The following is a 24,153-nucleotide window of genomic DNA, read 5'->3' as shown; positions in this document are numbered from 1 at the left end:
CTTCAGATTAATTTCTTAATTTTTTGTAATTGAATAACCAATATTATCATAACAAGAAATCTTAGGTTAAGAGTTATAATTATATTTAACATAGTTGAAGTACCACTAAATTTGTTAGAGTGGATTAGTTCAATTACTTTCAAATGTATTAATAACTAGTTATATGGTTGAATCATGGATAATGCCCCTCTCCCCCATAAAAAAAAATTGAAGGTGGATCCAGTTTCGTTTCAGATTTAAGCAATTCTTCTGCAAGTATCAATAATTAGTCTAAAAATGCTTCCTGCCTGTCACTTTAACTTTATTAGGTCTTATATAAAAAGTTTGGAAATATTGCTAGCAAATTTATAAAAATTATCATTACAAAATTAAAAATAAAAATCAACTATTATAACCAAAATAGAAAATCACAACATATTTATTAAAATTATAATTTTAGTTACAGAATAATCATGTTCAAATACAATAAATTTTACTTTAACAGATATGATTAGGAAAATGGAGCATAAATTTTCTATAAAATGTATAATTGCATAATCTATTTCAAGAATAATTATAAGTAGGTTTGTAGTAGTATTGAATTTGGATTGATTCAAAAATTATTTCTCCTCTGTACTCCTATTAAAGAGTAGTCCAATTTCAATAAAATTAAATCAGCCTTGTGGTTTAATTTAGAACTGATAGTATGCAGTTTACAGTTCATCTTTGCCATCTTTAAGATTTCCAGACCTATCAAATCCATTGAGTTCAACTGTAGCCTTAGATGCTATGTACTTGATAAAATCGTTTACTTCTCGGCCTCCCTAATATTAATAAATAATACATATTAATCAAATGTTGTTGTATAATTAAGATAGATCAATATTTAAATACCTCATAACGAATAGGCTTATTTTTGCTATCCTTGGGCAACCAATATAAGGTTGGGAATCCACGAACATCAAAAGTGGAAGGAACATCATTAGCAGTTGCGTCCATTTTTACCAAAGACACAGCTTCATCTTTTAACTAAAATTAATTTTAAACAATTAACCAACAATGATTCACACAGTTATATAATTATTAATTTTTCAAGATCAGTGAAACATTGTAAGCTACTATCTAATAAAAAAGTGTATGGCAATGGGGGGTTGTGCAAATAATATCACATTAAATATCAACTAGCATTAATAAATGGTGATGTAACCATAATATTATATACTCCTTCTTACACAAGATGACTTTGAGTAGGGATCAACTTTTGCACAGTTCGTTCAAACTACAAACTTTAATAAAAAAGTTTCAGTCATCAGCTTCTGAATCAAAAATCGACAGCGGGCAAAAATTGTTAAAAAGAAGCTTTAAGGTCGCCACACACTACAGCGGTGGCGGTAAAACTATGTCTCGCTTCATTTTGCCGAAACCGCCACCGCCACAGTGTGTGGCAACCTTAACTCGGTAACCTTAGTAAAATGGAAACTTGATTATTGTTGAAATAATAAAGTGAAGTGCATGCGAGTACAGCTATCTTCATATAAAACATAGAGTGCAGAAGCTTGTCACCCCAAGTTATTTTTAAATGTTACAGAGTATTTAAGTACTTAACTCGAATTACCAAATTACTAGGTATCATATTGATTAGAGTTGAATTCTTCGAAAGGAAACATGAAGAACACATATATTTTGTAAATATTATAAATGCATAAATACCTTTTCGGCAACTTGTTCATAGACTGGAGCTAAACTTTTACAATGGCCACACCATGGGGCATAGAATTCTACTAATGTGTCAACTCCGTTGTTGATAACTAAATCATCAAAGTTATTGGCAACAGCTACTTTTACTGGTGAAGTGTTATCTTCAGGAATTGGCTCAGATTTAATGTATGGCTCTAAGTTACCATTTTGGAAGTCTTTAACAAACTTTTCTAAATTTTCAACTCTACAAACAAGTTCAAACATTAGGTATTATTTTTATTTTATATAATATTATAATATTGTTTTCTATATAATATATTAAAATGACACAAGAGGAACCGAAAGAACACTATCAGAAAATCCATTGAACAACAAATGTGATAAGAATATAATTGCATTTGGAATATGTTTTATCTAAAATACAATATTTAAACAGGCAAATTCAAGTATTTTAAAAGATTAAGATAATCTTACTAATCTTAGATAGAAAATATTTAACAATTTGTTATAAAAAGTTGAAATTAACAGATTTCTGTCAATAAACGGTTGTTCTATACTAGTTTAACTATGATTATTACCATTATTAAACTTAGAAAGTTAGAATACACTTTTCAAATGTATTTATACTTTATAGTATATATTTCAGTTTACAAAATAAATAATGATAAAAAAAAACAAAGCACAAATAAACTTACGAGAACTCATCCTTCATTATGTACTTCTTGTTGTCCAGAGAACGTGCCAAAACTATTGGCTTATCATTAGATACAAATTCCAATCCATACTCATTAATTTCATGTTGGAAATCATCTTTGTTGTTAATAGCTAATGTAACATCTTTCACAGACTTGGCAACTTTCAATACTCTATTACGCCAGTAGTTTGTTCCTTTTGGGTTCTTAACATAATCAACAGCATAATAAACTCCAACATAAGGAGGTTTGAAACCTTCCATGTTTTCCTTTTGGCGGTGACCAACCAAACCATGACTAGATGCATTTAAAGAATAATTTACAACTTCGATCTCATTGAAAAAAGTGTTTGGATATTATTATTTATAAACTAAAAAGTTGTAATACTTACTAATTTGATGTAATCCAAGAATCAAGAGCAGATGTTGATTCTTCACCATCATAAACAACAAAATCGGGTTCAAATTTGTTACTTAAATGCTTAGGTCTATAGAGCACAACATTATTCCTAAATAGAAAAAAGAAAAATAGAATCAAACCAACATTTAAATGAAAGTATTAATTTATTACATGAAATCTAACTAATATACAATTATAAGCCCTAAAAAGCTTATGATTACCTACAATAATACAATTATTTTTAAAGGGTGTTGGAACTATCCTAATTCTCATATCGAAAATAATTATTCTTCTAATATAAAGATACAAGCAAATAAATTGAAGCAGAAACCTATTTTCCATCATAGGAAAATATTCACCTAAATGGACACTTCTTCCTCTCTAGTCCTGCTATGTTACTCTTTGAATGCAAACTAATTTGCTTAATACATTATTTATTCATTTATTATATATATAATGTACATAGATATAAACCATATTTTTTTTAGTTATGATAAACTAGATACTTGACTGAATTTCTAAGTAATATTTATCACTTACTTGTAATTATATTTCTCAATCACTGACTGTGAAGTGGTATGACCAAAGTTTACTTTTTCTCGTAATTTGTTTGCAAGTTGAATGAATTTGCCCTTGAGATCAGTTTCTGTTTCAAAGAATCCAACAACCACCACTTCATCTTTAGATAAGAAGTTCTTAATAATGTCTTCTGAAGATAAGTCTTTTGAACTTGGCCCAACTTGTGATTTCATGTACTTGACAATACCGGCTAACCACAAAATGAATAAATATTATATTTTTTAAATCAATATACAATTTAATTATTAAATACCAGAATCACGGGGTCCATTGTATTCTTTAGAAACTTCACCGTTTCGGAAAATTTTTAAAGTTGGATATCCAGAAACACCAAATTTATTACATACTTCTTTACCAGCTTCAGTACAATCCACCTTTAAATAATTTAAGTAAAATATAGTACAAACACAATTATTTAACGATAATATACCAGAAATTGGTGAATTATTTTTATGAAATTTAAATATACTATATATAATCAGAATGTACTTACAAGCAAAACGATTTAAGCTAGATAAAAACAATTCACTTTTTATAAATATACTGTTAAATAAAAATCTTAGTGTTTTAAGACTACGAAAATTCTAGTTTCGATAAAAGATTCTGATGAATGAGATACCCAAATAAAACTTATAAAATATATTGTAAAATATTTTCAAACAATGCATGTTTACCAAAATATAAAATGAAGTAAGTTGAGAGAATTACTTTGAAGAATGATTAAAAACTACTGTTCCAACTACTGGCATATGCGAGATTCTGATAAAAAGTCCGGTTTATTTATCATATATATATTTTTTTATTATTAGAATCAATATTAAAGGCACAATAAAAATAAAAATATGACATAATTTTTTGTCAATATAATGACAAATGAAATGCCAATTATGTCCAATTGCATTTTATACGCCTAAAGAGTTGAAATATGATTTGTCAAATTTAAAAATTAAATATTTTATCATACCCTATATCTTTTTTTACACTTCTTACTTAACCTCTTCTATCCTATATATCATATAAAAGTATAATATTGTGTACATAAACATATAATTATAAATCAATATATATATATAAACCGGACTTTTATAACACCAGACTTATATTCATAGATTCAGAATAATGAGTCCATTTGACTAACAAAGTTTAAATCTTTACTATGTGGTTTACAAAACAATAATTAATTTAGTATAAATGAAGGCAATAACTTCGCTTTAAATTGATAGCGTAAAGTATCTGTTGCTTTATAAACATTCATAATATATATACAGTCGAGTCTCGATAACTCGAATGTCAAGGGACATAAAAATAAATTCGACTTCTGTATTTTTATTTTTTTATTTTTTTAAAAATACAAAAAAATTTGATTTAGACATTATTTTTTATTTTTATTTTTTTTTATTAAAAGTATTATATGTATATTTATAAACTATAATTAAAATTAAAAAACTAAAAGCAAAAAATTCGGCCTTCTCCTTTAAAATTGGTCCATTTATTGGAATGTTTAAATCTCTACATTGAATAAACCAATTGAGTAAACTAACCTCTATATCGGAATACTCACAAATCTTCATTCTTTTCATGGACCCTTTATTAGTTTCGTATTTTTGTAAAATATCGTCTTTATTTTTCGGAATAATTGAAAGTGTACTGGGTGGAATATTAAATTGCTTGGCAATTTCATTTTTTTGTTTACCACTTTTTGTCACCTCACTTATAATGTTCATTTTTTCAGCAATTGTTAATGTAACAAATTTACATTTAAGAGACATAACTACAAATTGTACACGCTACACAGCAAAGATATACAGCAACTGCCGATTATTTTACAGCACAACAGTTGTACATACGATAATTTCATTTGTACAATTGTGATTGTAAACCAGTTATTCTAAAAATGCAAATGACTTCGAGTTATCCATGCTCAACTATTTTTATATTTGACTTATCGCGACAAATATTGCATTGAGTGTATAGGAATTTCCTAGGGACAAAAAAGAAATTCGAGTTATCGAGACTCGACTGTACTATTATTAATACAATTTAGTAATACTTCTATATTAATGACAAGGATATCAAACAAATTCTAGTATTCAGATAGGATTTTCAAATCATCAGCAGTAAATCAGATACAAAATACTGTATTGAAAAATTACCTTAGCCAATATAACAGGTGGATCTTCTTTCAGTAGACTCTTTGCCGCCTTCTCGAACTCGGGTTTTAATTTTTTACAGTGTCCACACCTAGATTCACAAAAAATAGTTATCAATTATAGATTAATTGAAATGTAACATCCGAGTACTGTAATCATATTAGGGCATATACACGTACCAAGGGGCATAGAACATTACCAAAGATGTGTCATACTCGGCTACCGACGAGTCAAAATCAGAGTCTGATAGATCGACAACAGAGTCAGCGAGTATGGAGTTTAATAGGAACCCGGAGAGCACGATCAATCCGTGCATCAACTTCATGGTTGGTGGAATGGAAAACACAACGAAATAGAAAAAAAAATCAACAGGAAAAATGAGGAAAACAATTGGTCGGCAACCGATTTTAACGAAATGAGCTTTAAACAACGAAAAAAAATCCGCCGGTATTTATGCAGTGGTCGCGTATGCACTTGTTCGTAATCGTAATTCACAATTGTGTTTTCGATGTATCCAATTTACTACGTGTTTCGTGTTACCGAATTGTACTTGGCGATTTCTAATTGGTCTACTCCATATATTGTCGGGGTTGGTCACACTAGTCGAACACGTACGGGCCGGCACAGAATATGGCCACAATGAAACTGACATGACGTCACATACCTTTAATTTATTAAAAATTGGTATTTTTGTCTTTCGGATTTCGGAAAGAATATAATAATATAAATCAAAATCAGTCGACATTCAATTATCTATTTAAATAATGTTGCTTACATGTTCAAATAATAATAAATTGTGTGAGAATTCTAATCTATAGTGTATTATTCTTATATATTTTTATATTATTTTTGTAGGACAAGTTACAATTATAATTTGAAAATAAAAAATCAATCTTTCGTATTATAATTCATAGATGTTAAAAAATGTAGAGTATTAAATTTTAAAATTGTATTATGTAATAAAGTTTAAAAGAAGAGACAAACATTTTCATGTTTGAATTCACGCGGTAATACAATTGCTATCATCGATAACGTTATCATTCATATTTAGACGTACGCAAGAATATTATTAATGTGTTTGTTGTAGCAGGGTAACAACAACAACACGATCCCGGCATGGTTCCCTCTCTTAACCTACCGGTAAAAACATTGGAAGTTCCTTTCACAATGATTGTCACTTCCACCCGGCACCCACCATCCTTAAAACATCTCCACAATCAAGCAATCATGATAGAAGCTGCTGCTGCTCAAGCCTAATGCAACGACCGTAAACAAGACCGTTACTGCGCATTGCGTTTGCGCCGGAGTGTTAGTGAGTTTAATTTTTAACGGAAAACTCTACCATATTACATTTCTTGTTTAAATATGTAATTATTTTTTAATAGTTTAATACTCTTTAAAGTGTTAAGTGTTGTGTTATGTGCCTTAGTATGTCTTATTACCAATTCTCTTAAGGAATTATTAATTAGTGTACTGTACTTTTCCGTAATCCGTTCACCGTTGTCTTTGCCGCTTACCCATCTATAGTACGTATTTAACTATCTTGCTCGTTATTCGGGATTGATGATAATAAAGTTTTTCACCGTCGTATATACGTTGAGTTGAGTCATTTTTTCATCATCAATAACTCATACAATAATGAATGTGTGAGCAATAATAATTGTTAATGCGCTGTCTATTTTAAATTGTTTCAATCTTGCCTACGTTTCTATCGTAATCTAGCTTTTTTATGACCATAGTAAGTTGTTACAAAATTAATATTGTTGGAAATTTGAATGTATAAAATATCGCATTCAACTGTTGGATGCAGCAGTTTAGATTTCACTGGACAAATTAAAGTTTTGTTTTAAATTAAACCAATTTCTAAATAAAATTTTGTGCTAGGTATTGTTATTTTAAATACCAAATTTATGAGTTTTACTAGTCCCTGTAATTTAGTGTGTATTTTGTAAACTTGCTTGATACCACATAATATAAACACTATGATATTGTGGACAACAACTCTGACTTGTAGGGTGTTATTGTCTACTCTACTGCAGACAGCTATCTATTTCAGGCTCTAAAATTGCATTTCAACTTATTTTACTGATTTATCGTACCTTCATTGAATGAATTGTTTTTCTTTGATTTATATTTAATTTATATTACTATTGTACTAGGTATGTTGCTTTAATTTAAAGATGTATCATAAATGTTTCAGTATTCAATATTGAAAAATGGATTGTCAATCAACAGATATATTTGAAATTTATAAGTTTTTCTCGTCATTGACAGAAAATGGTATTACAGAAATGGATAATGGTTTTCAGGTTAGTTACATAAATTAATCATATTTATTAAATCTGTATAGAGACCTAAAATCTAATGTAGTTAATCCTTGTTGTTATTAAGTATCTACCTAAGTAAAATTTTTACGTTTATTACAGGTACAATCATCAAAACTAGATGCTATTTATAATGAGTTATTACAATCAGCACAGAATGTGCCTGGAAAAAATGTATCCAAAAGACAATCAAGTATGTAGTAGACTTAATTCCGTATACACATATTGATTATTATTTAACTCTGAGTATTGAAATTTTCATTTAAATTGTTTAGGAACAAAAAATGATCAGGTTGGAGATCTCTTTGCTGCTGAACCAAATTTTCAACAACCTGCTGTTCCGCCAATTCGAAGAACTACAAGACAAGCTTCTATCGTATGTATAACTAATCACAATAATGAATGCCGGAAAAAACAAATTATTTAACACTAAATTCACTATTTATGTTTTACGTATTATGTTATTTGTTTGTTTTACCGGTGAATGTTACATTATAATATAATTTAAAAAAATACAAATCACAAATTTAAAAATACAAATCTAATCACATTTCATCCATCCTTATGCTAGATAGAAATACATCAATACTTAATTCTCCCCTAGTAATTTGTTCGCATGCATTTTTTATGTTCATACGTATAAGTAATGGTTTTTTTGCACTTAACCATAGGTATCTCTTAGATGAAGTAAAAATAATATTTATTTCGTAATAGAACATAATTGAATACCATCATTATTTATATTAATTTTAATTATAAATACTGTTTAAAGTTCATTTAAGTCAACTAATGTTTTTCTTTTACCATACATATGTTTAAAGTTTGTATCAGTGTGATATAATCAATAAGTTGTTAATATATATTTGAACACTTATAGATTGCATCAGATAAAATAAAAGGCATAAGAGAATCCTCAACCATCAGCAGCTCTGGACCTTCTACAAGTAATAACTGATTTATAAATATTTTGTTGTTTATCAAAAATATTAGCATTCTTGTTTTAAATTGTATCCTACTTACTCTTAATAAATCAATTAGTTAAGCTTTAAGTTAAAAGTAATATGCTTTAATATATATACCTAATATCATTAATTATAAATACTATTTCTAACTGTGGTAAAAATAAAATTTGTACCACAGTTGGCAATCCATAGAATTTGTATTATTATTATTTAAATAAATAAGTCTTGGCATCTAATGGCCATTGGCATACAAGGAGTTTTAAGGTTAAAAATTGTTTAGGAAATAGTATTTGCATAAACAAATCAGTTTATAAACTATTTATAAGATTGGTATTATTAGTCATTATGTAACTTATCGTATCAGGATGGAAGGTTTCCAACATATATATTTGATACCCTAGCTTCTCATTTGTCCATTTCACAGGAACTTCATTCAGATATAATGCATTTGATTGATAGGAGTGTACTGCAACCATAGAATTTAAAATCAATACTATTATGTATATTTAATATAATAATTACTTTTTAATAAGTTGAAAATATTTTTGGATTTCTACTTTAATTATTATCTTGATTGTATTTTAGGAGCCAGCCGAGCAAGAGCTTTATCTACTTTTATGGATATAGCTTCTATTGCTTGTCCAACAGCAAATTCAACTTTCGTAGTCGATAAAAAGGTTATGAGAAACTTTGAAGAACCTGTATCTCCTGGGATGTTTTCTCCTGATATTAGAACCCACATAAAGGAAGCTAATGCCAATAAAACTTATGATTTGACTAAAAGATTGTCTGCAAGAAATCCAACAAAAAAATTAGGAATAATTGTTGATTTACCTGAAGAATCTCCAATTAGTACTGAAAATTTTAATTCTAAACAATCTGAAACATTAGTCAAAATTAACTCTAAGAAAAAAAGGTATACAATTTTTTTTTAATATTCAAAAACATAAGTTATTATCTTCCTTATTTTTTATATTCACATAATTTGCAGTTTTGAGTCTCAAATTAAGAATAAAAAGCGTGAAAAATTAGAAGATATCGATGTTAATGTAGAGGAAAAATCGCTTATGACCAGAACAATGAAAAGAAAACTTCAAGAAGAAAATAATATTGACGCAAAAAAAACTAATGTATTATATGTGCCATTAGAAAAACAAATATCAACGCCAGGAAAATTATTAGAAGATCTTCAAACACAAACTCCTCATCAAATCAGAGAAAATGAAGCTGAAAAAAGAAAAGAATTATATCTTAAATCCAAAGCTGATCAAAGGTATTCAGTATTATTAATTTTGATTGATAGTTTGTTTGTCTTGATTATAAATTGCTTAAAAATGTATTATTGATACTGTGGATAACATTTTTAAACATCTTGATTTTTTCATGTATAGATTTTACTTGTTTTAAATTCTTTTTAACTCAACTAACGAGAGAACATTGATTATGTTCTTACATAAAAGTTTGATAATATGTCTAATCTCTCTCAGCCAACCATATACAATTAGAACTTTTGGTGTACATTCTAGTATATTATATCATGCTTTAGTAAGACGGATACAATATAAATGAGTACGAAAACACTATATTCTTTAATTGTTGAAACTTGAAACATTCCATTATAATTAATTTGATCTAAAATTTTTAATAATTTGTTATTTTGGTATAGACCTTTTTATTATGTAGGTGATGTTGTTACAATTTCTGATTGTAGAAGATGGTTAGCATTTAGTTTTGAAGTTGATTATTAATGCTTATATTATTACATTCTAACGCATATTCAACTACTAATTATTTTTGTTCAATTGTCCAAAGAAAATTTGATGATCAACATTTAAGAGCTGCTAAACAAAGAGAAGAACAAATGAAACGCGCTGAAGAAAGAATTAAAAAAGCTGCTGAAGAGAAGAAGAAAAAAGAAGAAAAACAAAAAGAAAAAGAAACAATGATGAAAGAAGAAGCATTAAAGAAACAAAAGCTTGCTGAACTTCGATTAGCTGAGATTAATGCTAAGCGTAAACTAGCTGAAGAAGCAAAACATTTAAAAATAGTAATAAATTATTTTATGATACATTTTTACTTTGTATTTGTAATTTTACTGAAAAAAACTTAATATGATTATTACAGCAAAAACTTGAAATGAATCGCATTTTGAAAGAAAATGAATTAAAAAAGAAAAATGAAACAAAGTAAGAAAACATTTATATTTTTTAAAAATTGATAATTGCATTTGGTTTAATTTTAAATGCTAATCAAGTATACAATTGTTGGCTAATTAATTTACATATTAAATTATTAACAGACCAGAAAAAAGTAAATCAGTAATTCGTCCTAAAGCATTAACTTCAAATATAACTACTTCATCAGCCACAAAATCAGCAACATTACCAAAATCAAAAGTAAGCTGGTTTCTTTTTAAAATTAAATACATTCTTTTTTGGTTTCTCAGAATTAGAATAAAAAAAAATTAATAATCCATTTCCTTACTTAACATTATCTTTCCACACATTATTACGTATTACTCATAATATTTAATTTTATAGATTAGTTTATCATATTAGGAGTAATGTTCTTACATTATTGCATTATAAATATGTTATGTATTTTTTTGTATTTTTTTTCAATCTATTACAAAATAGAATACTCAGAAAAATTAATGGAATAAATATACAATAAAATGACAGCTTAGACAAACTGTGGAGGTAAAACAATATGATAAAAATTAATTAAGATAGTAGATCACAACAACCCTATCTTTTAAGTCTTTAAATTGGATTGCCTTGGACAGATGATAGAATGGAGATTAAGGATATTTATAGTGATCTGAGCAACTTAATACTTTTGTAGTTATTTTTGGTTAATTCAGAAACATACAGTATTTTAAGATCAGTGTGAAGAATGTTGTTTGAAACATAGAATAGTGCTTTCAAAATTGTATGTAGAACTTTAGATTGGAATCTTCGTATCCAGTTGATGTTGGATATTTTGACAGTGCATCATAATTGTATTCTACTTGTCCAGATTTTTTGTTTTTTTTTTTTTTTTAAATCTGTTTAACTTTAAAATGAAAATGGTGGTTTGGTTGAGTTGATACACATATGGTATTGTTGAGTTATTCTAATTAATACCTACATTAATTTAAGCTAAATTTTTATTGTTTTATCTTGTAATTTTCTTAATTGTCTATTAAAGATTGATAACAAAAATGATTATGGGTTAAATGACGTTTCTGCTCGTGATTCTTCTGAAGATGAATCTGGACCCAAAAAACCTGTTCCAAACTGGGCAAAACGTATGTATATTATATACTAAAATATATAACTAGTATAGCATAATAAACTAATTATTATGAATTAAAAAATTATCTTTAGGAGAAAATAGAAAAGCTGTACTTGAACTTCAATATCATGTCGATTCTAAAGAAAGGGACTTATTTTTTAACTGTCCAAAAAGTATGAGTCTTAAAGAAATGTTCAAAGGCTGGAATATTCGTGATAAACAACGTACATCGAGTGCTGTTTGGAATACACCTCCTCGTTATAGTGAATATATTCGCAAATATTAATTTACTTGTATTAATTGAGTAAGATAAGATTTTTGGAAGATTTTTTTTTTTAAATATTAATTTTTTTGTTTTTGTAATTATTATTACTTGTATTAAAATGTATTAGTTAACACTTATTGGTTTTTTTTAATAATGTATACAATATTAATATAGATAAAATTTGAATACTTTAATTGTCTAACTATACTCAATTTTAACTTAAATACATTATTTTTAATGATTTTAAATGTAAAAATATAAATTAATTTTTAATAATTCTTAGGAATTTCAATACATATATTTAAGCTTAAAGGACCATCATAATCAGAATGGTGGATATTTATAATTATTTTTTTGTGGTAGCAGTTTTAAATAATATTTTTTCAAAGTAATACTATTAAAACTAACAAAAATTTTATCATGAATCATACTATATATATTAGATAGGAACTTATCCATCCATGCTGGCGCTAATAATCGCAGTTGACAATCAATAATTTTAAAATAACAATCCTTATTATTATGATACCTGTAACATTCATGTTGGTGTTTATTTTTTAATTAAACTAATTAATTTATTATACAATTCTGATACCTATATCATAAGAATATGTATATATTATGTATTAGCGTCTAGTTTTCTAGCAAATTTCATTTGAGGAAAAATGAACAAATATTACAGCACTATATCGATGTATGTTGGTTTCATTTCATTGGCAAATCGACATTAGTGTACCTTGTTTTGTTTAATTCTACCTATATTAAAAACTGCTCTTCAGATTGGGTATATAATTCAGATTATTTTCAAACTGGATCAAGCTATAAATACTCAAAACTTTCCTAATACATTTTTATCTAAGTTTGAATGTTTTTTAAAATTTTCAGTTTTTGTTTTTTAATTCTAAATAACCTAATTTTCTGTTAAACTGCTGAGTGCCAATTAGTATCTATAACATTTATTTTAATAATGAATTTTAGTATTTATAATTTTATGATAAAAACATTTATTTTGTCATATTATTTCTAATTAATTTTTTCTATTAGTTATATTTCTTGTAATACACTATGTTAACCACGGCTCGTATATCCTATATATTATGTTGTATATATATAAATAAAATATACTGTTTGTATATTTCTTATTTTATTATACATTCTGTGCTCTAATGACTGAAATTCTTATTTTTTTTTCCAAAAAATTAAGGTTATCACTTTTTAGTTATTTTTATTATCTAACATACTTGAAACATTTAATCAAATTATCAATTATTCGATATAATTTGTCTGTGGTCAACCATAATTTGTTCTGTATACCGATTACGGATTAATTAATATATGGTATACTTAACAAAATGTTTTCAACGAGCTGATTTTAAATTTATATTTTAGACTGAAATAACCATCTTTTAACTTCTACTCTAACCTAAGTTAGTATTTTTTACCAAACCTATCTTCGTACTTAATTTTTGTATTTAAGTTTTACTATTAACTATTACTAACTTGCCTAGCTTTTGTAATATGTAATCTGCAGTGACAACCCTATAAATAAACAAACCAAAATATTCTTTACTTCTTGAGCAAAAATAGATGCATGTATGAGCTAATGCTAACTATTAAGTCAAAACTTATCGAAGCTCTATTTATTTCCTGTATTAATGCCACAATTTATTTTTTATTACTTTTTTATCTTAACTGGATCATGTGGGATATGGATTACCTGTAAAAATATACTCTAGTCATTGCCAATTGGACATAAATTGTATGAGAATCAAGGATAAAAAGCTCACTGAAAAACGCTTAGTTGTTTTAACTTCTGATTTTATTCGACATTAATTATAGTTCAAAAACATTTTACAAGTTAAGATTTTTTTACTAAATGTACTTAATATAAATTATACAATTTTTAAAAATCTATAATAGAACAATAAAGAAGCAACTTGTATGTATAACTACATAGATATATCTATCACTATTAATAATGTAGGTACTAAACAATATAAAGTAAGTAAATTGTACTTTGCTAAAAACAGTCAATATATCAAAAAAATGAAATTTATTAAAAGGTATAATATTCTCTAAAAGAAAAATTTCAAAATATTGCTATAAAACGTGTTTTGTATTTGTGATACAACCATTCTTCAAAATCATTGCAGTTCTAAACATATTATACATAATATCTTTTAATTTGTAGTTTAAATTTTTTACAGTTCAAATATTTATATAAATGTTTCCATTTAATATTAATAAATTAATCTTAAAAATAGATATTAGGTGGAATTTTGAGTTAATGTAACAAATGTATTATGTTATAATGGTCATAATTTATATAAGAATACTTAGGGGCTAGGACCTATAAGTATTAAACTTAAATATTGCATATTTTATAAAACATATTAATAAATTATACATAGTACGTAAGTACTTACATGGTGGCATGGAATCTTATTTCTGTGTATCTTTAAGGCAGGGCGTATTTAAGTTACCGATATTGTGTCGTATTATTATTACGATTAATATACCTTTTACAATAATTTAATATTTTCTTCTGCCATACAAATTATAATTATAAATTTATATATACACATTATTGTCCATGCAGTCTTCATTATTATTGCTGAAATCTTGTTGGTTCTCTTGCCATTCGAGAACACCACTCAATAGACGAATATACCTGTATAATAACCATGTTAAGTATTATTTTTAAATAAATATTAAAAGATTAAGTGAAATATACACTTATTTAAACTGTATTCTGAAAAATGTATATGTCATCAAAATATATAATATAAATGTTGTAGCCTCATATTATGCAGTGCTGTAGACACTAGAAAGAAATTTTATAAGAAGCCAAGTAGTGAGTTATTATAGTACAAAACAATTCTTAAAAATATTTTGGTAGTTTTAAATGTTTGTACAAATACATTTATATAATTTGTATGTTGTAAATGAGGGGTTTAAATTTAAACCCTATATTCCCTTCGCGTACCAATTTGGTCCTGTCTACTTGCATTTAAAAATTATAATTTTACCAAAAAAGGTTATATATACCGAGCAAGCTCACCACCATTTTTCATTTAATAAGATTAAATTATTTATTTATTTATTTTATTCAAATTCAAATTTTTTTAATTTTTAAATATACCTATCCTTAAATATCACATATTCAAATTCTTAAAAATGTCTTTACTCTTTACTAATAAGAGGTATCCTGTGGCGATACAAACTTACCTATGTTTTCAAACAAGAACCAAACTTCTTTAGTATAATTTATTTAATGGACAATTTTTTTTTTAAATATTGATGATATTTGATATACTTTATTCAAAATTTGAATAAATAGTTTTTTGGTTTTCGGTGATTAAAATTTTTAAACTAAGGATACAAAGCCATACAAATGGTTTTACTAACATATAAAATAGATGTAAATAATGTAATATGGTATCTAATTATACTTTGACCATTTTTACAGATTAATATTAATTATTATTTATTTAAATGTTCAAATCATCTTATACCTTTTATCTTCCAAACCTATTAGGTATCATGAACATAGATGATGAACCTAACCTATTATCCTTCATTTCTTAACACAGAAAGTTAAATAGGTAACTCAAAATAGTCAAAACTATAGATACTCATTCGAATTTTGATTTTCAGAAAAATAAATAAAATAATCCTCTTAATAATTTACAACAGAAAATAGGGTGGCCATCATTTGAAAAATAAAAGTTTGAATCTCCACAGAAACACTTCAAGTATAAAGAGAATATTTAGATTTTAGGCTTTAATAGTAGGTATACCTACTATTATTCATTATAGGCGTGCTTATACGTGTGTGGCTATTGGTGATACTCGTTTGCGCACACTACACAATTTTTTACCTGTAAACTGACAACTCGTTTGCGTTCATCGAAAAACGTGAAAACCTGGTTAATACTAATTTTGACCTGAAAAATGACGTCTCGTTTGCGTACAGCTATTTAATTAGACTTTATTGTTACGTATGAGCAAATTTCGATAAGATACACGTAATTGATTAACTAGTGTGCGGTTCTAAAGAAGCATTACATTATTTACATTAAAATTAATAAAATAGTAAATACATTGGTAGGTATTATAGGTACCTGCAGGTTAAGTACTTGGGTAAAAATACTCAATAAAACACGTTCTTTTTCAAAATTGAGTATTGTGAAGACGAAATTACAGCCTACAATGAATCAATAACTACTATAAATGCGTTACTTGCGATACATGTTTCTTAAACAATATGTGGGTATAACTAATTAATTCAATTAATTATGACTAAGCTATTTTTTTTTAAACAAGGTTTTGTAAGACTGTAAGAGAATGGGTGGTAAAAATATATTTCGAAAATCAATTTGCATAGTTGCATTATTGGAGAAAAAAGGAAGTCATGCTTGATGAATCACCCAATATAGTTCTAAATACATCGTCTACATCTATATACGTTTACAACAGCCGATTAAATTTGAATTTATATATTTTGCAATCAAACTGAATTAAATTTGCCGTACATATAGGTACCTACTAATTTGATTAAATGTAGGTAAATTTTAAACGAATACCTATATATAGATAATAGATATATTTATTTATAGATAGGTATGTACCAAATGTTATCGTTATAAAATGTGTAGGTAACACATGATTTAAATGATATCTATAAACAATAATGAATGAATTTTCAAAAATATTGCAATCAAATTTTATGGTTTTCAGACTTCAGTTTATCACACTTAAGAACTAAATAACACTAATGCAATAATGTTAATCCAGTATAGGTAATAGATAGATTACACTATACTCTTTGAAATTGTACGTACAATAATTACTAATTAGTGCTATAATTAAAAATAACGTGGAAGATATTCCCAGTGACACATTAATTTTGTTACAAAGATAACGAGCCTATAAAATTAACTTATGCATAGTGCATATTGTATCGATAGCTTTACCCATATCTATACTGCTACATTTCATTGAGGATATGTTGAAAAATTATATAAAACAAATTAAAAGATTAAAAAAATGTAAATAGAATTTCAACGAGTAGTGTATTTTATTATCTATTATACCCATTGGATTAGAATTAATTAGGTATACCTATAAGCGTGGACAACTAAAAACCATACAACTTCACTGCATATTATGATGTGGAAAATTGATTTCAATGTTTTTTCCTCCATATTATTAAATATAAGCAATTATAAAACGGTTATTTTCAAAATTAGAAAAAAAAAATTATTTTTAGAGCAAGGTTAGAGGAATCACCGAACAAAAGTCTGGCGAAAAAAAGTCCGACGAACAAAAGTCCGGTTACAAAAGTCCCACGAAAAAAAGTCCGATGTCATAAAAGCCCCGCGAAAAAAATTCCGGCTTAAAGATACCCAATAAATCGAAAACAATGTAGTTATATTTTTATATTATTATTTTTATTATCTTTTTTATTAATTAAGTACCAAATAATTATAAATAAATTACAATGTTTTTTATATTTATACGAATAAATCCTTTTTTTAATTACCTTTTTAAGTGCTTTTTTTATTTTTAGTGCATATTTATCAGTTTACGGGTCATATATAAGCGCAGAACTGTACTAGAGCAGCTGTACCTAAAACTTATTCTTTATAATCTGGTGTACATAATTTTCGATAATAGTGGTTTACCCCTCGTAAATAAATAAACCGGACTTTTTTTCGCGGGACTTTTATGACATCGGACTTTTTTTCGTGGGACTTTTGTAACCGGACTTTTGTTCGTCGGACTTTCTTTCGCCGGACTTTTAGGTAGAATCCCAGGTTAGAGAGAGGCTATTATAGTCATACATAAACAAATTTAAAAGAACGGCGGCATACAACTCTGGGAAAATGCAAAATAATCAAACATCAACAAAATACAAACATTCCGAAATATAGCACTTCGTAAACTTTTAAATGCTCCCTACTATGTCTCACACGATTCTATATATTCTGACTTAAAACTAAAAACTGTTGACGAAGAAGCGAAAATTCTTTACCAACGTTTCCAAAATCGACTATTATCAAACCAAAACTCACTAATAAAAAATCTTGCTACACCCTCAATTCCCGGAAACCCCCCTCAGACGCCTAAAACGCAAATGGTGGCGGGAACTGCTATTCCTCACAAATTAAACCTACTAATAAATCGAAAAAAAAAGAGAAATAAAAAAAAAGTAAGCTTTGAGTGTCATTAATGGATGATTTCTCTATACATGCTAATTTATTACTATAATTTAAAATGTACTCTAAACACATATACTTATTATGCCGACAGGTATAGATTGTATATTTTCAAATAAAGAAAAAAAAAAGAAGAGAACATATCCACATCAAATTTTGAATTAGCTATTCAAATTGACATGATAGGTAGGTAACTAGGTAACCTAACATAATATTATAATATACTGATTGGATAGTTAATTGTATAAAAGATAAATTATTATTTATTTTATGTCATACTACCACCTACTTGATAGCCATTCTTAAAATTTCATTCTTCGATAATTTCTTATCGTGTGGGTGAGTGGGTACCAATTTACGAAGTTCTGCAAAGGCACCGGTAACGTTGTGTTGGCGCCAGCGTTCCCGAGAATTGGTTACAGTACATGGTTTTCGGGAATCTGGCACTGGGAATCGTCGGATCCCAGTCAATTGATTTACCGTCAACACATCTTCATCGCCGGACGTTAAGTCATCTGATGTTAAGTCGCATTCCTCGTCTGATCCAAACGGCATAACGATCCGAGACGAAGACGAATCATCTCTAGTATCATTCAATATTTGTTGGGTTTGTTGATTTTTTGGCATGATTGAAAAACTTAAATAAATCTGAACATAATACTAAATCACAAAATATTGATTGAATATCAGTATTATACTATTATGTTACTTATATATTTTTATCATAAAACATAATAAACGCATCTTATATTAAATTTTAATATGTTTATGACGTTTATGTGTATCTTAATTGCCGAGATAATAAAATTATTTTATGTTACAATCCAGGGGCGTATTTAGAAATGTCTTAAGGGAGGGGGGGAACAAGCAAAAAGTTCAAATTTGCGTACATGTGGCGTAGAGTTGTACAATTTCTCATATAATAAAAATAAGTATAAAATACGGCGAATGGGGGAGGCACGGGCCCCATGTGCCCCTCCCTTAAATACGCCCCAGTGACAATCTCAAAAAATAGATAAAAATTATCTAACGAATCACTAAAAGCGACTGTACATAAAACTAAAAAAGAAAATTACGATGTAATTTATAATATTGTCGTATACAATTAAAAATTTTCAAAATCAGTAAAAAAAAAAACTGAAATGTGTGTAATAATGTTTTTTTGTATATAAGAGAATTTCAATACTAGACACATATAATCAGTATGTAAACTTTACTTATTAATTTTATTAGTAAAAAATATATTTATAGTATTCAAAAATCAAAAAAAGTAGATTAGTTAAAAAATGTATGTTAAACTATCTATTTAAATCGGATTTTAGATTCTGAGCAGAGCGATGAATGTATTGATTTTACCATGATGTGTGTTTTTTTTTTGTGTGTGTCTGTCATCACGTTTTGGGGCAGTAAAAATGCTTCGCTTTTTGACTTCAGTGCCTCGTTCGATCAGAAAGTGAATCTAGTTGGTACTTTGGGGGGTCAAAAGTAAAAAAATCCTAATACTTTTCTAAATAATTGAGAAAAACAAACTAAAAATTAAGGGAAAAACGGGAAATTTTACGCACACTCATTTTTCGACAAAATCGATTTTGGTTTTTGATGTAACTTTAAAACAAATGACCATAGATACATGAAATTTTCACCTAATGTTTATATAAGTATATTCTATACACAATGCAATTTTCAAAAAATTTCGACTTAAGTTGAACTATTCATAGGCATTTGAAACTTTCGATCATTATTAGTTTTTTTTAAATTAATATTGATAAAAATTTATTTGTTAGGCAGAAAAGCTTGAAAATTTAATACAAGGCTCTTAACATATTGTTAAAATAGCAGTTGAAAAATAAAAGAAATTCATAGTCACAATTCTTTTTTATTAGCATTCAAAGTTTGAATTTTGACAAAATACGTAAAAATCACGAAAATTCACAAATTATTTAAAGCTAGAAATTCATAAAAAATTTTGTTTTTAAATCTAAGATTTGAAAATTTGATACAAGATTCCTTACAAGTTTTTCAATCTTTATCACAAATAAAAATTCCACCGGAAATTCAAATCAAATTTTTATGAGCATTTGAAATTTAAATTTTTACAACATTGGATTTTCAGTTTTAGCGATTTCCTTATTTTGGCGTAACTCTTTAACAAATGACCGCAGATACTTGAAATTTTGACTGAATGTTTATACAGGCGTTTTATATATTTGATAATTGTTTTGAGCTGTTTACTGAAATTTTAATTTTTCAACTTTTTTAGTTTTTTTTTTCTATAAATACGTAAAAATTACGGCAATGTTCAAATTATCTTAGATAGAAATTTATAAAAGATTTTCTTTTTAAATCTAAGATTTGTAAATTAAATACAAGGCTCCTAACATATTTTTACAATAGCAATAATTGCTATTGTAAAAATAATAATTAAAAATAATAATTGCTATTTCTTTTATTTTTCAATAATTGAAAAATAAAAGAAATGCGTAGTCACAATTTTTTTTTTACAAGCATTCAAAGTTTGAATTTTGACAACATATGTAAAAATCACGAAAATTCGCAAATTATTTCAAACTAGAAATTCATAAAAAATCTTCTTTTTAAATCTAAGATTTGAAAATTTTTAATAATCTATAATATATCCTAGACAGATAAACCGTCTTCGCTCAGAATCGTTTTTCGTATACAATGATATAATATCATTGGATTCAAATTTAATTCCATCCATTACAGTAACCCACTTGTAACCTACTGTACAGCAGAGCGACATCCACGACTTACCCGCCTTTTTTAATTTCTCTCTAAATAAATAATTGACGAGTGTGATATATCAAAACAATACAATACGATTTTATAAGTATAATAGTTTTATAGTTTATGGTATATATTATGTACTTAATAATAAATTACACGGTTATACATTATTCAGTTAAGGATTGTAAATACAAACTTGTTTTAGATTCTGAGTGAAACTGTGGAGCTGGAACGATGAGTATGTTGATGTGTTTTATTTTTGAGTATCAGTTATCGCAGTGTTATCACCTATTTTGGGACAGTAAAAATGATTTGATTTTCTACTTCAGTATCTTTTCTGGAAGGGAAAAAATTTAGTTGGTACTTTGTACTTTGGTCGAAAGTAAAAACTTTTTAAGTGGTTTTCAAAAGAGAATATGCCTTCGTGTATTACGTATCATATAGTGTAGTTTTTACTACACATATTATGTAAAACCATCGAAATTGTCAGAAAGGAAAAGGAAACACAAAAATAGTCGTCACCGACGTCACCCAGAAGAATCGAGTTGAATTTATTTTTGTAACATTAACGTAATAACGTATAGGTACCTATTATTGAATTGTTATAACGACTAACGAGAACTAGACGCCGATCGCTGCACCTTTTGCTAAAAACAGAATCAGGTTCTACATATTATTTTATTACATTATCATTATTATTCTTCAACCTTTTTAAATAAAATGGTTGTGCTTGTATAAAAATTCTAGTGCTGAAGACTCCTTCTTTAAGCTCTAGTTACGCCTGTATTGACAAACCGTATACAAGTTCAGAATGGCAGAATCCTTTTTCGTACAGATAAGTACAATGATTAAAATATATCATTAAATTAAAATTTGACACACCCATAACAGACTATACTGTGACCTATACAAACACATAATGCAGATATAATGATGCTTAACATTTAATGTTCATAAATAATATCACGACAATAATCACTTGCGTAGTTGCATACTTAGTAGTATAGGTACCTAAGTCAAAATAAGACAAAAGCTCAAAACAGTTTCTTTATAGTTTTATCTTTTATATTCAAACATTTTTTTTTTTTAATTATTGATTAGAACAAAAGTTATTTCATTTGTCAGAATGTTAGATCTCCGTGGAACACCGTGTATAGACTATACTCGTAATTATAATAGCTTTTTTTAATCCATGTTCGCACAAAATACTTATCATTTAAAATGTAATTCATAGCAACATTTAAAAAAATTGAATAATTTTTTCACTATAGATATTTTACATGCCTATTTCACAAGTTAGTTTTGGTAGGTACTTAAGAAGGCATACCAAAATAGTTAACTATCTATTTGCCCTATAAATTTATATAGGTAACGGAAATTTAAAATATAATTATGGTCAATTTACTGAACCTATTTTTGTTTTATAAATTAATAATAAATAATGTATAATTAAACTCACCCAAATAAAAATATTATTATACAATGCACTTCTTTCTTCAACGCACTTTAGGAAACAAGTATTAAGTATTTTGTCAAAGGGTAGAAATGCTTCCTGAAAAAGATAGGGGATAAATATTGTTAACGCCCTTTAATATTTCAATAACCAATGGCTAATGCCGACCTCCCACCCTTAAAATACATACCACCCATTTTGTTCACCCGATGCACTGCAGCCATGTTACTTAAACAGTTGATAATAATCTATTGAACTGTTTTTTTGTGATCAATGGTAGGTATTTATAGACTTATATAGCTGTATAGCTTACAATTTATAACAAACCATAATATAGTATATTTGTATTTTGTATGTACATAATATTGGTAGGTACGTAGGTGCCCACTATATAGTGTATTAAATTATCATAAATGTACCAATTATATGAGATCATGCGAGTATGGGTAAACGGTAATACATCATGCGTATAAATATAAACAATTTTAAAATTATGATTTATACGTAAATGGAATCGATATTATAGCAATATTATATATAGCCATATAAATTATTACTTTATAAAAACTGTATACTAGTAAGTATACTAAAATAATCGCGCAATAAGGTCACTCATGCACACGTAATTATCGTAAAGTAATGCACTAATATACGTACATATTGAAAAAGTTATGACGATATACAGCCCAATGCCCCAATATACATCATATTATGTATCTATAGATTGTAAATTATAATTATTTTAAATGACTAAAAAAAAAATCGACTGTGATTAAAATTAAATAATATTAAATCCTTATTAGCTCTCAAGATGTTATATATTATTGTGTATAAGTGTTACGTAACAACAGACGATATCCCTTTATAGGAGAAAGGTAAATATAATATATGCATTAATAAGCAAATAATCTTGCATACCTATATACAGGGCGATTTTTTTATCATGAACCACTCATTATTTCAAAAAGTATCAATGTTTTTGAAAATATTTTTTTACAAAGTTTCATGTTGTTAAAAAAACAACGTTTTTATAAAAAAATTATATTTTTTAATATTTTTTTATCCTTATAATTTTTTAAGTTTTTTACTTTTTTGAATGGCAACCTAGAGTTTTAATTTCATATTCCAAAGCAGAATATTTTTCTAAGTATTTTGATACGTAAAAGTCGAATTTTGGACGAGTAGTTTATGAGTTATAAGTATTTAAAGTTTAGATTGGCGGAGTGGAGTGGTACGGGGTTACCCCGCAAAATGTTTGTCCACTACTCCGCTTGTCTAAACTTTAAATACTTATAACTCATGAACTACTCGTCCAAAATTCGATTTTTACGTATCAAAATACTTAGAAAAATATTCTGCTTTGGAATATGAAATTAAAACTGTAGGTTGCCATTCAAAAAAGTAAAA

The 24,153-nt window shown here is 27.0% G+C and overlaps 3 protein-coding genes across 9 annotated transcripts; 1 reads left to right on the top strand and 2 right to left on the bottom strand.

Moving 5' to 3' along the window:
- Window positions 1-400: 400 nt before the first annotated feature.
- Window positions 401-5,993, bottom strand: LOC107164732 (protein disulfide-isomerase A3). Its single transcript, XM_015512665.2, has 9 exons — window positions 5,677-5,993; window positions 5,501-5,588; window positions 3,601-3,721; window positions 3,309-3,537; window positions 2,761-2,877; window positions 2,373-2,666; window positions 1,690-1,921; window positions 874-1,008; window positions 401-803 (listed from the first exon to the last, which is right to left on the bottom strand). Exons 1-9 carry the CDS (start codon window positions 5,820-5,822, stop codon window positions 693-695), a joined length of 1,473 nt encoding a protein of 490 aa, XP_015368151.1. The 5' UTR covers window positions 5,823-5,993; the 3' UTR covers window positions 401-692.
- Window positions 5,994-6,596: 603 nt separating this feature from the next.
- LOC107164724 (uncharacterized) lies at window positions 6,597-12,600 on the top strand. 4 transcript variants are annotated; one of them, XM_015512651.2, is made up of 12 exons: window positions 6,597-6,809; window positions 7,698-7,806; window positions 7,924-8,014; window positions 8,097-8,197; window positions 8,699-8,765; window positions 9,369-9,699; window positions 9,775-10,056; window positions 10,596-10,830; window positions 10,908-10,969; window positions 11,083-11,179; window positions 11,973-12,072; window positions 12,152-12,600. In XM_015512651.2, the coding sequence occupies exons 2-12, from the start codon at window positions 7,714-7,716 to the stop codon at window positions 12,343-12,345; spliced, it is 1,653 nt and encodes a 550-aa protein (XP_015368137.1). In that variant the 5' UTR covers window positions 6,597-6,809; window positions 7,698-7,713; the 3' UTR covers window positions 12,346-12,600. The 4 variants fall into 4 exon arrangements, with proteins under 4 accessions (XP_015368137.1, XP_015368134.1, XP_015368133.1 ...); XM_015512648.2 differs by having other exon boundaries at window positions 6,597-7,097; XM_015512647.2 differs by having other exon boundaries at window positions 6,598-7,023.
- A 1,562-nt stretch (window positions 12,601-14,162) lies between these two features.
- On the bottom strand, window positions 14,163-22,811 carry LOC107164727 (T-cell acute lymphocytic leukemia protein 1-like). 4 transcript variants are annotated; one of them, XR_016191850.1, is made up of 5 exons: window positions 22,753-22,811; window positions 21,490-21,581; window positions 18,835-19,205; window positions 14,751-14,995; window positions 14,163-14,479 (listed from the first exon to the last, which is right to left on the bottom strand). XR_016191850.1 is itself a non-coding variant. In XM_015512655.2 (4 exons), exons 3-4 carry the CDS (start codon window positions 19,170-19,172, stop codon window positions 14,896-14,898), a joined length of 438 nt encoding a protein of 145 aa, XP_015368141.2. In that variant the 5' UTR covers window positions 19,173-19,205; window positions 21,490-21,581; window positions 22,753-22,811; the 3' UTR covers window positions 14,496-14,895. The 4 variants fall into 4 exon arrangements, 3 of the variants coding, with proteins under 3 accessions (XP_015368141.2, XP_015368142.2, XP_089084204.1); XM_015512655.2 differs by lacking the exon at window positions 14,163-14,479 and having other exon boundaries at window positions 14,496-14,995; XM_015512656.2 differs by lacking the exons at window positions 14,163-14,479; window positions 21,490-21,581 and having other exon boundaries at window positions 14,496-14,995; window positions 22,753-22,798.
- Window positions 22,812-24,153: the final 1,342 nt, after the last annotated feature.

Source organism: Diuraphis noxia, unplaced genomic scaffold, assembly GCF_037042655.1.
Source record: "Diuraphis noxia isolate RWA-SAM2 unplaced genomic scaffold, SU_Dnox_SAM2 contig0005, whole genome shotgun sequence".
NCBI lineage: Eukaryota > Metazoa > Arthropoda > Insecta > Hemiptera > Aphididae > Diuraphis > Diuraphis noxia.
The sequence above is the reverse complement of the archived record's forward strand: the minus strand, read 5'-3'. Positions and strand labels throughout refer to the sequence as shown.